This window comes from Oncorhynchus nerka, linkage group LG14 (genome assembly GCF_034236695.1).
Source record: "Oncorhynchus nerka isolate Pitt River linkage group LG14, Oner_Uvic_2.0, whole genome shotgun sequence".
Taxonomy (NCBI): domain Eukaryota; kingdom Metazoa; phylum Chordata; class Actinopteri; order Salmoniformes; family Salmonidae; genus Oncorhynchus; species Oncorhynchus nerka.
In genome coordinates, this window is record NC_088409.1 from 41,814,980 (window position 1) to 41,829,656 (window position 14,677).

Genomic DNA, 14,677 nt, shown 5'->3' on the forward strand with positions numbered 1-14,677 from the left:
TCTGGAAGTCTGACTAAAGTGCCAGAGGTATGAGAGACATCCTCCTTTGTATTTATGGGAACAAATATTTTCTAAAACTTTGGATCCTATTCTTGGACAGTTAGAAGACACAATGCATCAACGCAACAACAACAAAAATAATACTAATTACTGTCCATGAGCAACCTCAACCTTATGGGTCTGTGGGTGTTTGGGCAAATAAAGTGCCAACTCAATTCTACCAGTGACAAGTCTCTCATTCCCCTATGAACAAGGACACAGGGCAATAGTTTTTAATCTAAACCAGACCTTTTTTACTGAAGTAGACTAACCCCTAATTGGAGCTCTTTTCTTGACACACAGTAGCAGTTTACCAGATAAGAAGTCAAGAAGATCAAAAAGTATATTGTTGTAAGGGTGTATTACGTCCGGTGCTGGTCACATTGTCATATCCATTCTGGATTCTGAGTGGTAACATCAGAGCTGAAAAATGCCTATATGTATGTGTATACATTTTCTGCCAAGACAGAACTGCCAAAGAGGGTGGAGTTGCAATCTACTGCAGACACAGCCTGCAGAGTGCTGTCATACTATCCAGGTCTGTGCCCAAACAGTTCGAGCTTCTACTTTTAAAAATCCACCTTTCCAGAAATAAGTCTCTCACTGTTGCCGCTTGTTACAGAGCCCCCTCAGCCCCCTCAGCTGTGCCCTGGACACCATATGTGAATTAATTGCCCCCCATTTATCTTCAGAGTTTGTACTGTTAGGTGACCTGAACAGGGATATGCTTAACACCCCGGCCGTCCTACAATCTAAGCTAGATGCCCTCAATCTCACCCAAATTATCATGGAACCTACCAGGTACAGCCCCAAATCCGTAAACTCGGGCACCCTCGTAAATATCATCCTGACCAACCTGTCCTCTAAATACACCTCTGCTGTCTTCAACCAGGATCTCAGCGATCACTGCCTCGTTGCCTGCATCTGTAATGGGTCTGCGGTCAAACAGCCACCCCTCATCACAGTCAAACACTCCCTAAAACACTTCAGCGAGCAGGCCTTTCTAATCGTCCTGGAAAGATATTGACCTCATTCCGTCAGTAGAGGATGCCTGGTTATTCTTTAAAAGTGCTTTTCTCACCATCTTAAATAAGCAAAATTTGAACCAGGAACAGATATAGTCCTTGGTTCACTCCAGACCTGACTGCCCTTGACCAGCACAAAAACATCATGTGGCATACCGCATTAGCATTGAATATCTCCCGTGATATGTAACTTTTCAGGGAAATTAGGAACCAATATACACAGGCAGTTAGGAAAGCAAAGGCTAGGTTTTTCAAACAGAAATTTGCATCCTGTAGCACAAACTCAATAAAGTTCTGGGACACAGTAAAATCCATGGAGAATAAGAGCACCTCCTCCCAGCTGCCCAATGCACTGAGACTTGGAAACACTGTCACCACTGATAAATCTACAATTATCGAGAAATTCAATAAGCATTTTTCTACGGCTGGTCTTGCTTTCCACCTGGCTACCCCTACGCTGGTCAACAGCTCTGCACCCCCCACAGCAACGTGCCCATGCCTCCCCCATTTCTCAGATCCTTGACTTTGGCGATGTCATTTACAAAATAGCCTCCAACTCTCTACTCAGCAAATTGGATGCAGTCTATCACAGTGCCATCCGTTTCATCACCAAAGCCCCATATACCACCCACCACTGCGACCTGTATGCTCTCGTTGGCTGGCCCTCACTTCATATTCATCGCCAAATCCACTGGCTCCATGTTATCTATAAGTCCTTGCTAGGTAAAGCCCCTTATCTCAGCTCACTGGTCACCATAGCAGCACCCACCCGCAGCATGCGCTCCAGCAGGTATATTTCACTGGTCACCCCCAAAGCCAATTCCTCCTTTGGCCGCCTTTCCTTCCAGTTCTCTACTGCAAAATGACTGGAACGAATTGCAAAAATCTAATCTGGAGACCCATATCTCCCTCACTATCTTTAAGCATCAGAGCAGCTTACAGATCATTGCAACTGTACATAGCCCATCTGTAAATAGCCCATCCAACTATCTCATCCCCATACTGTTATTTATTATTTATTTTTTGCCCCTTTGCACCCCAGTATCTCTACTTGCATATTCATCTTCTGCACATCTATCACTCCAGTGTTTATTTGCGAAATTGTAATTATTTCGCCACTACGGCCTATTTATTGCCTTACCTCCCTAATCTTACTTAATTTGCACACACTGTATATAGACTTTTCTATTGTGCTATTGACTGTAGGATTGTTTATTCCATGTGTAACTCTGTGTTGCTGTTTGTGTCACACTGCTTTGCTTTATCTTGGCCAGGTCGCAGTGTCGCGACTTCCGCAGAAGTTGGCTCTCCTGCCTGTTCGGGCGGTGCTCGGCGGTCGTCGTCACCGGCCTACTAGCCGCCACCGATCCCTTTTCCTTTTTCTGTTTGTTTTGTCTTATTAGTTGCACCTGTGTCCTATTATGTTTTCCTGATGGGCTTCCTTATTTAAGGCTAGTAAACCTGCCCTTGTTTTGTGTGGGATTATTCTTGTGTTACGTGTTGTGTTGTTGGGTGTGTTCGCGCTCCGGACTGGGTACCCTGTGTTTTAGGTTGGTCCGTATTAAAGTGCACTTATCCCTTGGAACTCTCTGCTCTCTGCGCCTGATTCTTACCTCACACACCTAGTCCCGCGTGACACGCAGTTGTAAATGAGAACTTGTTCTCAACTGGCTGGTTGAATAAAGGTGTTCTCAACTGGCTTACCTGGTTGAATAAAGGTGTTCTCAACTGGCTTACCTGGTTGAATAAAGGTGTTCTCAACTGGATTACCTGGTTGAATAAAGGTGTTCTCAACTGGCTTACCTGGTTGAATAAAGGTGTTCTCAACTGGCTTACCTGGTTGAATAAAGGTGTTCTCAACTGGCTTACCTGGTTGAATAAAGGTGTTCTCAACTGGCTTACCTGCTTGAATAAAGGTGTTCTCAACTGGCTTACCTGCTTGAATAAAGGTGTTCTCAACTGGCTTACCTGGTTGAATAAAGGTGTTCTCAACTGGCTTACCTGGTTGAATAAAGGTGTTCTCAACTGGCTTACCTGGTTGAATAAAGTTGAAATAAAAAAATAAAAAATACTGTATGTGGGAATGTCTTATGTCCGTCCTTCATGTAGTGTTGGTACATGGAATATTCCTCAACTGCATATATCATAAATTGCTATTGCAAATAGAAGTATTATGTTCAACAGCTGACATTTTCAGATATTATTTTTACAAACACGCTTTGGTGCTTACAATTCATTCTCTATTGTCAAAGATTTGGTGGGCACTGTCATCTGTGATCTTTGTGATATGACTTTCTTTTAAGCACGTACTGATGAAACTGTTACTTAATATTTGTTTCTTAAAGTCTATAAACGCTCTACATTCATTCACTCTGTGATAGGGTTGGATCCTATATGCTACTTTTATTATTGTCCTGTAAATGGTTCAGTGCCTATAATTTAGGCTGTGTGTAGAATGGGGCATAAATGAAATTACCTTTACTACTAAATTACTACTAGATTATAGTGATAAGGAAAACAGCATACACATTTGGCTTGTGTATTCATTTGCCTATAACTAATCAGAATTCCCTTATGTTTACACAAAAAAAGAGAATACTTCAAAATGAGAAGATCCTGCCATGGATAAGACAACTGGGTGGACATAAAGTGGAAAGGAGGGGTATTAACTCACACCATGCAGCAGGACACCTTCAGCTGTGGGGTCTTTGTAATGCAGGTTTGATAGCTATATTTTCAATAATGAATGGTTAGCTGTTATGTGAAAATTAGGTCAAAACTCTATTTTATGGGCCTCCTGAGTGGCGGAGTGGTCTAGGGCACTACATCGCAGTGCTAGCTGTGCCACCAGAGACTCTGGGTTCGCGACCGGGTGGTCAGTGGGGCGACGCACAATTGGCCTAGCTTCGTCTGGGTTAGGGAGGGTTTGGCCGGTAGGGATATCCTTGTCTCATCGTGCACTAGCGACTCCTGTGGCGGGCCGGGCGCAGTGCACGCTAACCAGGTCGCCAGGTGCACGGTGTTTCCTCCGACACATTGGTGCGGCTGGCTTCCGGGTTGGATGTGCGCTGTGTTAAGAAGCAGTGCGGCTTGGTTGGGTTGTGTTTCGGAGGACGCATGGCTTTCGACCTTCGTCTCTCCCGAGCCCGTACGGGAGTTGTAGCGATGAGACAAGATAGTAACTACTAACAATTGGATACCACGAAAAGGGTATCATCCCCTCCCAAATTGATATGGAACTTTCAAAAACACATGGAGCAACTGTGAAAAGAAATTACTGAGGATATACTAAAATGTCTGGTATGTAATGACATTTAATTCAAAGTAAATGTCAATTCTTTATTTTTATGTAGTTGTGTGGGAAAGCCATATATTCAGTTTATGCCTATGATTTCAGAGTTCACAAGAGTGTGCAATATAGAAGGGTAGTCAGTGTACATTCTGCACCATGTTTGAAGTCAGTAGGTCACATGACCAAGGAGCTATTGACATTTTAAATGTAGAAAAATTCATGTAAAATCATCTGAGATTAAAGGGTGTGCAATGTGTAGGCCCACTGACTAGACATTCTGAACCTGGTTTGAAGTCACTAGGTCACATGATCAAGGAGCTATTGAAATATTACATTTTGAAAAACTCATGTAAAACCATGTGAGATGAAAATGGACAAACTAAATGGTGTGCAATGTGTAGGCCCACTCAGTGGACATTCTGAACCTTGTTTGGAGTCAGTAGGTCACATGACTAAGGAGCTATTGAAATTTGAATGTAAAAAAGGTTTGTACTTTGTTCACACTCCCTAACTATTTCAACTAGGAATACAAAATGCTGCTCACATTTCCACATGTTTATTAGCTTTGGAAAGCGAATGAATGCCCAAATCGTGAAAATAAGTCTTGCGCAATGTTGTGCACAATTTTTCCTACATCATGACACTTATTTGGAGTCTGTGGCTCAAGTGGTTTGAAAGCTATTGAGGTTTGAAAGTGCGAATATCTGTTGAATATCCAACTTGAAACTGTCTTTACCTCGGTTGGGGACCATCTATTTATTTAAATGGAAGAGCATATATGACCATAAAGCAAGCCGCAGACGTATGATGCATATTTGTTGGATACATATTTAATGAACAAGTGTGTTTTCCTTGCTGTTGTCAACAATGGTTGAACAGTTTAGGGATGGAGTTGATACATTTCCACTGTGCTGTGGAAAATGAATCCACGGCACATGTAGGCTAGCCTGACAGCCCAGTTGTCTAGAAAAGTTGGTTTCTGTAAACAGCACTAGTGCATTGCAACACTGTAATGTAAAGGCAGATATCTTTTGTTTGACAAATGAATAATTAATATTGAGTGGTCCAGTAGACAAAGGCTGAGGGACTTTATCGTAAGCGTTCTCAGGGAACAACTAGAAACACTCTTGATGCAAGTCTTTAACACATAGTTTATTCTCGTGAGCTGTATTCAAATATAACATGGAAACACAAACACTCTCATTCATACTCATTCACTGCTGCGCTGGGCAAAACTAATTTCCTCAAATTGCAATAAACACATTTAAAGCACCCAAAACCTTTTGGGGTTTTGAATATCATCCAAATTATTGTGCAGTCAACATACAAATCTGCCCACTCTGTAAGCTTAATATCATACAACAAACATTGGAATTAGTCTCTATAGCATTATGCAACTGAATTGACACCTCTGTTATTCACATACAATTTTTTTAAATGAAATTACTGATGCAGTCATCGATACAGATGATACTGTCAGCTCAGACCATAACAGAACAAAATGGTCATGCCTGGTCTGGCCAGGTGAATAAGAAGCAAAAGCCATTGCTCTATAGGGCTACACCACATACTCTGAGCCATTTGAGCCCATCACTCCAGCATGTGTATCTCTCAGGTTCCCACAATCCCAGGCAGCTCAGTCCTCTGGTCCTCCATGCGTCCTCCCTGGACACTCAGCAGTAAGGAAAAGAAGTCTTCATCATCCATAGGGCCCGGGGCCGCACTGCGCTGCTCCTCCAGCCTACCCTGGGCCTGAAGTACAGAGACAGACAGAAACACCACATGGCTTGATGCCTATTTTACACTGGACCTGAGGTACGGAGACGAGACATTACACCTACGTAACACCATATGACATGGTATGTTGTTACACCATACAACATAATACCTAAAGCCCATGTTACAGCACATGACACACAGGTGTAGGATATTCATTTGACCAGTAGAATAATCCTGCAGCAACAGCATTTGAATGTTTAGTCCACAATGTTGCATGATCGGTGGTTAGGCTATAAACTGGCCAAAATTAAGCTACATGAAAATGACAATACTGTTAATATAACTGTGTTAGTGCTGGTGTTTGTTCATTTTTGTAAATCACGAAGCTCATCTGCATTTTTTTGGGCTGCAGGAAAATTCTCAGCAACAACAGAGTGGTCAAATGAAGATCCTTCATCTGTAATGACAATGTAGCACTGTAACATGATATCAACGTAACACCATATGACATGATGCCTACATTATATTTTGCTTATGACAAGAACAAAATAATGTTTTGGTCACATTGACTACGGGCAGCTTGGGTGATTGAAGTCGTTTAAGAACACATTCTTAATTATCATGATGGCCAGTTACTTACCTGCGACATGAGAATCATATTGTACAAGTCCTCATTCTGCACCGCAATTGGAGCAGACTTTTTGGGCTTTGTATCTTTTACACTGCTCCTCTTCTTATTGGCTTTCGGCTTAGGGGGTGGGGTGTCATGTAGTTCCGCCCGCTGGTCGTCAAGCCGACGGCCTTGGGAGGTAGCCAGCAAGTCAAAGAACTCATCTTTCTGCAGCGAGGTCATTGAGGAGAAATGCACTGTTGGGAATGAAAGAGGAGAAAAGAGAGTGTAGACATGCTACATTTAGTGGCCTAGTTTCAGTTGGTGTCCTAGTTAATCATTCAAGCAATATTATTTCAATATTTCACCAATGTACAGAAGACATCCTAATATGTGTCCCTGCCACAGTTATATGATAGAAGCGCTTCAATGGATGTTGGTACCGTACAGTTATTTACAGTTTTTCCCCTTCATGAGTCAGCGTGTTTATGGGGAAACAAGGGAAGCTAATTGCAACAGCTTTTATGTTTACCACAGTCACTTAGTTAGTTATGATTACAGGGAGTTTTTTTTTCACATTCTATCACCTCTGTGGGCTCTGTGGGCTGGAATGTAGGTGTTGGGTTCAGAATGGCACCTTCTCCTCCCTCTGAACGAGCACCGCTGGTCATTGAGTCGTCTTCCTTCTTGCAGAGTAAAAACCAGGTCATACAGAGCGTCTGGGAAGTAAGGGGTTAACCGTTGAGCCTGGGAAAGACAGGTGGCAGGTGGCAGAAAGAGTAGCCATTATCAAGGATTTCAAAATGGGTGGTATCACTACTCATTTCAAACACACTGGCATTTCCACACCTACAAATTCTGTAACCACAAAATGAACCCCTCATTCTTCCACCACTGGGATGTTGTTTGTTCTTTTTCTATATGTGAAAGAAAACCCTTCTACATCAAAAACTAATGCTACATCAACAATGTTTAGACTGGTATTTGGTCACTAACGGAATTATTGTAATTGTGGGCACAAGGGAAATGTCTGTATTTTTTAGTGAAAGCAAATGTTATAAACCTGTTTTTGGGCATGCTCTGGGCTCAGCGTATCTTTGGGCAACTGGTCAGAGGCAAGATGTATATTTGTGCCAACTTGTAATCCTTGTGATGGTTTGTCCGTCTCCAAATCTTGTTCTGCTGTTTTGTATTTTTCTGTTATATCCACCATCACCAGCCCCTCTTTCTTGCATTCCATTTTCTGTCTATCCATTACCAATTCATCCATCCCTTTAATGTGCTCAACCCCCTCCTCTGTCCCAGTCTCTCCTTTTGCTTGATTTATTTGGTTATCCTTTTTTCTTTTGTCTCCATCTCCACTTTCAGTGTTGGCTTTTCCAATCTGTCCATGTCTGGCGGTGGCATCCTCTTCCGCACTGGAGTCTTCATCGTTGCTCTTGCCTGTTATTGGCTCTGTCCCTCCCTCAACAACTCTCTCAACATCCCCCTCCTTAATAATGATTAGATCCTCCAAAGGCTCCTCTTCAACTGTTTCAACTTTGACCCCTGGGTATTCCATGACAACATCCATTTACGTCTGTCTCAGTGTAAACCTGACAGAAATGAGATAAGACAAAATATATCAACTGAAGTTCTGTTGTACATTATTAGGATTGTTTAACTGGTTGTAAGAAAATGTTTTATGTAATCTAATAGAGTTTCTTAAAATGTTAACTCGCAACAACACATGTAGAAGACCTCTCGTTTGACATAGACTGAACGGCCACTGTATCTGTAAGCATAATATAGTAGAATCTCAAGACTGGTGTTTATGAAAAACCAGGACTGGTTTCCTGCTCCCTTCTTTAAGGCACTAAATTCCTATCTTGGATTGTACTTGCCCGCCTGCTAATCATTACCTTACCCACCCACACTCTCAATAAGTCTATCGTACCTGTGTTTGGCTGGAGTTCAGTTTCTGATAAACATCATCTTCTTGTGTCCACACTGATTAGGGATGGCATCACTGATTCACGACAGTTTTCTTCGTGAGAACTAATTGCTATCAGTTATGCTTCACATATCACCGTGACAAGCTCTTTCTCACTCTCTCTCTCTGCCTGCCTGTCAGCCCTCTAGTCTCTTCCTGTTCCTCTTACCCCAACCCACCCCTATTTATTTGTCCCCCATCTCTTTACGTAAAATGGCATTATGAGATATTACTGTAAAAAGTGAAGTGGTGCGATGTTATAGCCAGTGGTGTGATGATATCAAATAGCCTTGTTTTTAAACAAAGCCAAATCTCATAATTTGAGATGAACATCAGAAAGGGGGAAATGGCTATGAAGTTTAGCTCTGCTCATGTTGCATTTTGAGCCGAACAGCATACAGTCAGAAACAGCAACATGTTGAAACAGGCCCACTGTTATTCTGACAGGGGCTGTGGTTTGACATACTTCCTGTTGACTTGCAGCTAAAGGAGAAGTAGACAAAGTGTGTGAGAGAGAGAGAGAGAGAGAGAGAGAGAGAGAGAGAGAGAGAGAGAGAGAAAGGAAGAGAGAGTCAGAAGTGAGATGTGAGATGTTGATTATTTTTGGTGAAGTGAGAGAACAGCGGGGAGGGCAATTCATTTGGGTATATTCATATATGACTTGTCTGAACTATTCTGTAGTTCAAAAAGTGTTCTGCTGTTGTGTATGAAACTTGATCACTGTGAATTAATTTGTCAAATTTGTCAAATCTATTAATATCATGAAGTGCATGTATTAGCTGTATTGTCCTGTGTGGCGAGAGTAGGCAACAACACATCTGCCACGCTGACTCTCAAACTCTTTTGACTCATCACATACACAGCTGCTACTGCTTATTATCTATCCTCTTGCCTAGTCACTTTACCCCAACCTACAGTTGAAGTCGGAAGTGTACATACACCTTAGCCAAATATATTTAAACTCAGTTTTTCACAATTCCTGACATTTAATCCTAGTAAAAATTCCCTGTCTTAGGTCAGTTAGGATCAACAGTTTATTTTATGAATTTGAAATGTCAGAATAATAGTAGAGAGAATGAGTTATTTCAGCTTTATTTCTTTCATCACATTCCCAGTGGGTCATAAGTTTACATACACTCAATTGGTATTTGGTAGCATTGCCTTTAAATTGTTTAACTTGGGTCAAACGTTTCAGGTAGCCTTCCACAAGCTTCACACAATAAGTTGGGTGAATTTTGGCCCATTCCTCCTGACAGAGCTGGTGTAACTGAGTCAGGTTTGTAGGCCTCCTTGCTCGCACATGCTTTTTCAGTTCTGCCCACAAATGTTCTATGGGATTGAGGTCAGAGCTTTGTGATGGCCACTCCAATACCTTGACTTTGTTGTCCTTAAGCCATTTTTCAACAACTTTGGAAGAATACTTGGGGTTATTGTCCACTTGGAAGACCCATTTGCGACCAAGCTTTAACTTCCTGACTGATGTCTTGAGATGTTGCTTCAATATATCCACATAATTTTCCTACCTCATGACATCTATTTTGTGAAGTGCACCAGGTCCTCCTGCAGCAAAGCACTCCACCACATGATGCTGCCACCCCTGTGCTTCACAGTTGGGATGGTGTTCTTCGGCTTGCAAGCCTTCCCCTTTTTCCTCCAAACAAAACAATGGTCATTATGGCCAAACAGTTCTATTTTTGTTTCATCAGACCAGAGGACGTTTCTCCAAAAAGTATGATTTTTGTCCCCATGTGCAGTTGCAAACCTTTGCTGTTGTTCTGGGATTGATTTGCACTTTTCGCATCAAAGTACGTTCACCTCTAGGAGACAGAACACGTCTCCTTCCTGAGGGGTATGATGGCTGCTTGGTCCCATGGTGTTTATACTTGCGTACTATTGTTTGTTCAGATGAACGTGGTACCTTCAAGCATTTGGAAATTGCTCCCAAGGATGAACCAGACTTGTGGAGGTCTACAATTTTTTGGCTGATTTCTTTTGATTTTCCCATGATGTCAAGCAAAGAGGTAGGTTTGAAGGTAGGCCTTGAAATACATCCACAGGTACACCTCCAATTGACTCAAATTATGTCAATTTGCCTATCAGAAGATCCTAAAGCCATGACATTTTCTGGAATTTTCCAAGCTGTTTAAATGCACAGTCAACTTAGTGTATGCAAACTTCTGACCCACTGGAATTGTGATACAATGAATTATAAGTGAAATAATCTGTCTGTAAACAAGTGTTGGAAAAATTCCTTGTAAATAAGAATAAAAGAGAGCTGCACACTCTAGGAGCTCAGATGCAAAAAAATGTATTTCGAAACGTTGGTAATTAAATTTTTGCATCTGAGCTCCTAGAGTGTGCGGTTCTCTTTTATTCTTATTTTCAAGTTTTCTACTCCGCTAGCCAGCACCTCGCCTAAATAGGTGTGTGTTTCTTTTTCTTCTAGATCGTAAAAATTCCTTGTGTCATGCACAAAGTAGATGTCCTAACCGACTTGCCAAAACTACAGTTTGTTAACAAGAAATTTGTGGAGTGGTTGAAAAACGATTTTTAATGACTCCAACCTAAGAGTATTTAAACTTCCGACTTCAAATGTATATGTAAATCTACCTCAGTTACCTCCTAGTAACCCCTGCATGTCAACTCAACAGGGTTCAATTCTCGGGCTGACTCTTTTCTCTGTATATATCAACAATGTCGCTCTTGCTGCGGGTGATTCCCTGATCCACTTCTACGCAGACGACACCATTCTGTATACATCTGGCCCTTCTTTGGACACTGTGTTAACGAACCTCCAAACGAGCTTCAATGCCATACAACACTCATTTCGTGGCCTCCAACTGCTCTTAAACACTAGTAAAACTAAATGCATGCTTTTCAACCGATCGCTGCCCGCACCCGCCCGTCTGACTAGCATCACTACTCTGGACGGTTCTGACTTAAAATATGTGGACAACTACAAATACCTAGGTGTCTGGCTAGACTGTAAACTTTCTTTCCAGACTCGTATTAAACATCTCCAATCCAAAATGAAATCTAGATTCATAAACTGACTATCCTACCGATCCGGCGATATCATTTACAAAATAGACTCCAACACTCTACTCAGCAAACTGGATGCAGTCTATCACAGTACCACCACCACTGCGACCTGTATGCTCTCGTTGGCTGGCCCTCGATACATATTCGTTGCCAGACCCACAGGCTCCAGAACAGGGCTCCGGGCAGCCGAGCGGAAATGGAGGAAAACTCGCCTCCCTGCGGACCTGGCATCCTTTCACTCCCTCCTCTCTACATTTTCCTCTTCTGTCGCTGCTGCTAAAGCCACTTTCTACCACTCTAAATTCCAAGCATCTGCCTCTAACCCTAGGAAGCTCTTTGCCACCTTCTCCTCCCTCCTGAATCCTCCTCCCCCTCCCCCCCCTCCTCCCTCTCTGCAGATGACTTCGTCAACCATTTTGAAAAGAAGGTCGACGACATCCGATCCTCGTTTGCTAAGTCAAACGACACCGCTGGTTCTGCTCACACTGCCCTACCCTGTGCTCTGACCTCTTTCTCCCCTCTCTCTCCAGATGAAATCTCGCATCTTGTGACGGCCGGCCGCCCAACAACCTGCCCGCTTGACCCTATCCCCTCCTCTCTTCTCCTGACCATTTCCGGAGACCTTCTCCCTTTCCTCACCTCGCTCATCAACTCATCCCTGACCGCTGGCTACGTCCCTTCCGTCTTCAAGAGAGCGAGAGTTGCACCCCTTCTGAAAAAACCTACACTCGATCCCTCCGATGTCAACAACTACAGACCAGTATCCCTTCTTTCTTTTCTCTCCAAAACCCTTGAACGTGCCGTCCTTGGCCAGCTCTCCCGCTATCTCTCTCAGAATGACCTTCTTGATCCAAATCAGTCAGGTTTCAAGACTAGACATTCAACTGAGACTGCTCTTCTCTGTATCACGGAGGCGCTCCGCACTGCTAAAGCTAACTCTCTCTCCTCTGCTCTCATCCTTCTAGACCTATCGGTTGCCTTCGATACTGTGAACCATCAGATCCTCCTCTCCACCCTCTCCGAGTTGGGCATCTCCGGCGCGGCCCACGCTTGGATTGCGTCCTACCTGACAGGTCGCTCCTACCAGGTGGCGTGGCGAGAATCCGTCTCCTCACCACGTGCTCTCACCACTGGTGTCCCCAGGGCTCTGTTCTAGGCCCTCTCCTATTCTCGCTATACACCAAGTCACTTGGCTCTGTCATAACCTCACATGGTCTCTCCTATCATTGCTATGCAGACGACACACAATTAATCTTCTCCTTTCCCCCTTCTGATGACCAGGTGGCGAATCGCATCTCTGCATGTCTGGCAGACATATCAGTGTGGATGACGGATCACCACCTCAAGCTGAACCTCGGCAAGACGGAGCTGCTCTTCCTCCCGGGAAGGACTGCCCGTTCCATGATCTCGCCATCACGGTTGACAACTCCACTGTGTCCTCCTCCCAGAGCGCTAAGAACCTTGGCATGATCCTGGACAACACCCTGTCGTTCTCAACTAACATTAAGGCGGTGGCCCGTTCCTGTAGGTTCATGCTCTACAACATCCGCAGAGTACGACCCTGCCTCACACAGGAAGCGGCGCAGGTCCTAATCCAGGCACTTGTCATCTCCCGTCTGGATTACTGCAACTCGCTGTTGGCTGGGCTCCCTGCCTGTGCCATTAAACCCCTACAACTCATCCAGAACGCCGCAGCCCGTCTGGTGTTCAACCTTCCCAAGTTCTCTCACGTCACCCCGCTCCTCCGCTCTCTCCACTGGCTTCCAGTTGAAGCTCGCATCCGCTACAAGACCATGGTGCTTGCCTACGGAGCTGTGAGGGGAACGGCACCTCAGTACCTCCAGGCTCTGATCAGGCCCTACACCCAAACAAGGGCACTGCGTTCATCCACCTCTGGCCTGCTCGCCTCCCTACCACTGAGGAAGTACAGTTCCCGCTCAGCCCAGTCAAAACTGTTCGCTGCTCTGGCCCCCCAATGGTGGAACAAACTCCCTCACGACGCAAGGACAGCGGAGTCAATCACCACCTTCCGGAGACACCTGAAACCCCACCTCTTTAAGGAATACCTAGGATAGGATAAAGTAATCCTTCTCACCCCCTTAAAATATTTAGATGCACTATTGTAAAGTGGCTGCTCCACTGGATGTCATAAGGTGAATGCACCAATTTGTAAGTCGCTCTGGATAAGAGCGTCTGCTAAATGACTTAAATGTAAATGTAAAATCTATAAGTCTTTGCTAGGTAAAGCTCCGCCTTATCTCAGCTCACTGGTCACGATAACAACACCCACCCGTAGCACGCGCTCCAGCAGGTATATTTCACTGGTCACCCCCAAAGCCAATTCCTCCTTCAGCCGCCTTTCCTTCCAGTTCTCTGCTGACAATGACTGGAACGAATTACAAAAATCGCTGAAGTTGGAGACTTATATCTCCCTCACTAACTTTAAACATCAGCTTTCTGAGCAGCTAACTGATCGCTGCAGCTGTACACAGCCCATCTGTAAATAGCCCATCCAATCTACCTATCTCATCCCCATATTGTTTTTATTTACTTTTTTCTCTTTTGCACACCAGTATTTTCTACTTGCACATCATCATCTGCTCATCTATCACTCCAGTGTTCATTTGCTAAATTGTAATTACTTCGCTACTATGACCTATTTATTGCCTTACCTCCTCACGCCAGTTGCACACACTGTATATAGACTTTTTTTATTTCTTCTATTGTGTTATTGACTGTACGTTTGTTTATTCCATGTGTAACTCTGTGTTGTTGTTTGTGTCGCACTGCTTTGCTTTATCTTGGCCAGGTCGCACTTGTAAATGCGAACTTGTTCTCAACTGGCCTACCTGGTTAAACAAATGTGAAATTAAATTATATTAAAAAATAAACTCTGTACTGGTAACCTGTGTATATAGCCAAGTTATCATTACTCATGGTGTATTTATTCTTTGTGTTATTATTTTTCTATTTTTGTC

The 14,677-nt window shown here is 43.5% G+C and overlaps 1 protein-coding gene across 1 annotated transcript; it reads right to left on the minus strand.

Annotated features, from left to right (window-relative positions):
- Positions 1-5,487: 5,487 nt before the first annotated feature.
- Positions 5,488-8,746, minus strand: LOC115141112 (uncharacterized). The gene is made up of 5 exons (XM_029679751.2): positions 8,622-8,746; positions 7,749-8,280; positions 7,273-7,432; positions 6,716-6,942; positions 5,488-6,108 (listed from the first exon to the last, which is right to left on the minus strand). Exons 2-5 carry the CDS (start codon positions 8,256-8,258, stop codon positions 5,968-5,970), a joined length of 1,038 nt encoding a protein of 345 aa, XP_029535611.1. The 5' UTR covers positions 8,259-8,280; positions 8,622-8,746; the 3' UTR covers positions 5,488-5,967.
- Between the last annotated feature and the right edge of the window lie 5,931 nt (positions 8,747-14,677).

Bases quoted from the DNA above. Each gene is read 5' to 3' on its own strand.
- LOC115141112 (XM_029679751.2), bottom strand. From the start codon at position 8,258: ATGGATGTTGTCATGGAATACCCAGGGGTCAAAGTTGAAACAGTTGAA. The intron at 6,943-7,272 runs GTGATAGAATGT...CATTCCCAACAG, and splicing joins AGCCCACAGAGCCCACAGAG to TGCATTTCTCCTCAATGACC. The intron at 6,109-6,715 runs GTAAGTAACTGG...TCTGTACTTCAG, and splicing joins ATATGATTCTCATGTCGCAG to GCCCAGGGTAGGCTGGAGGA.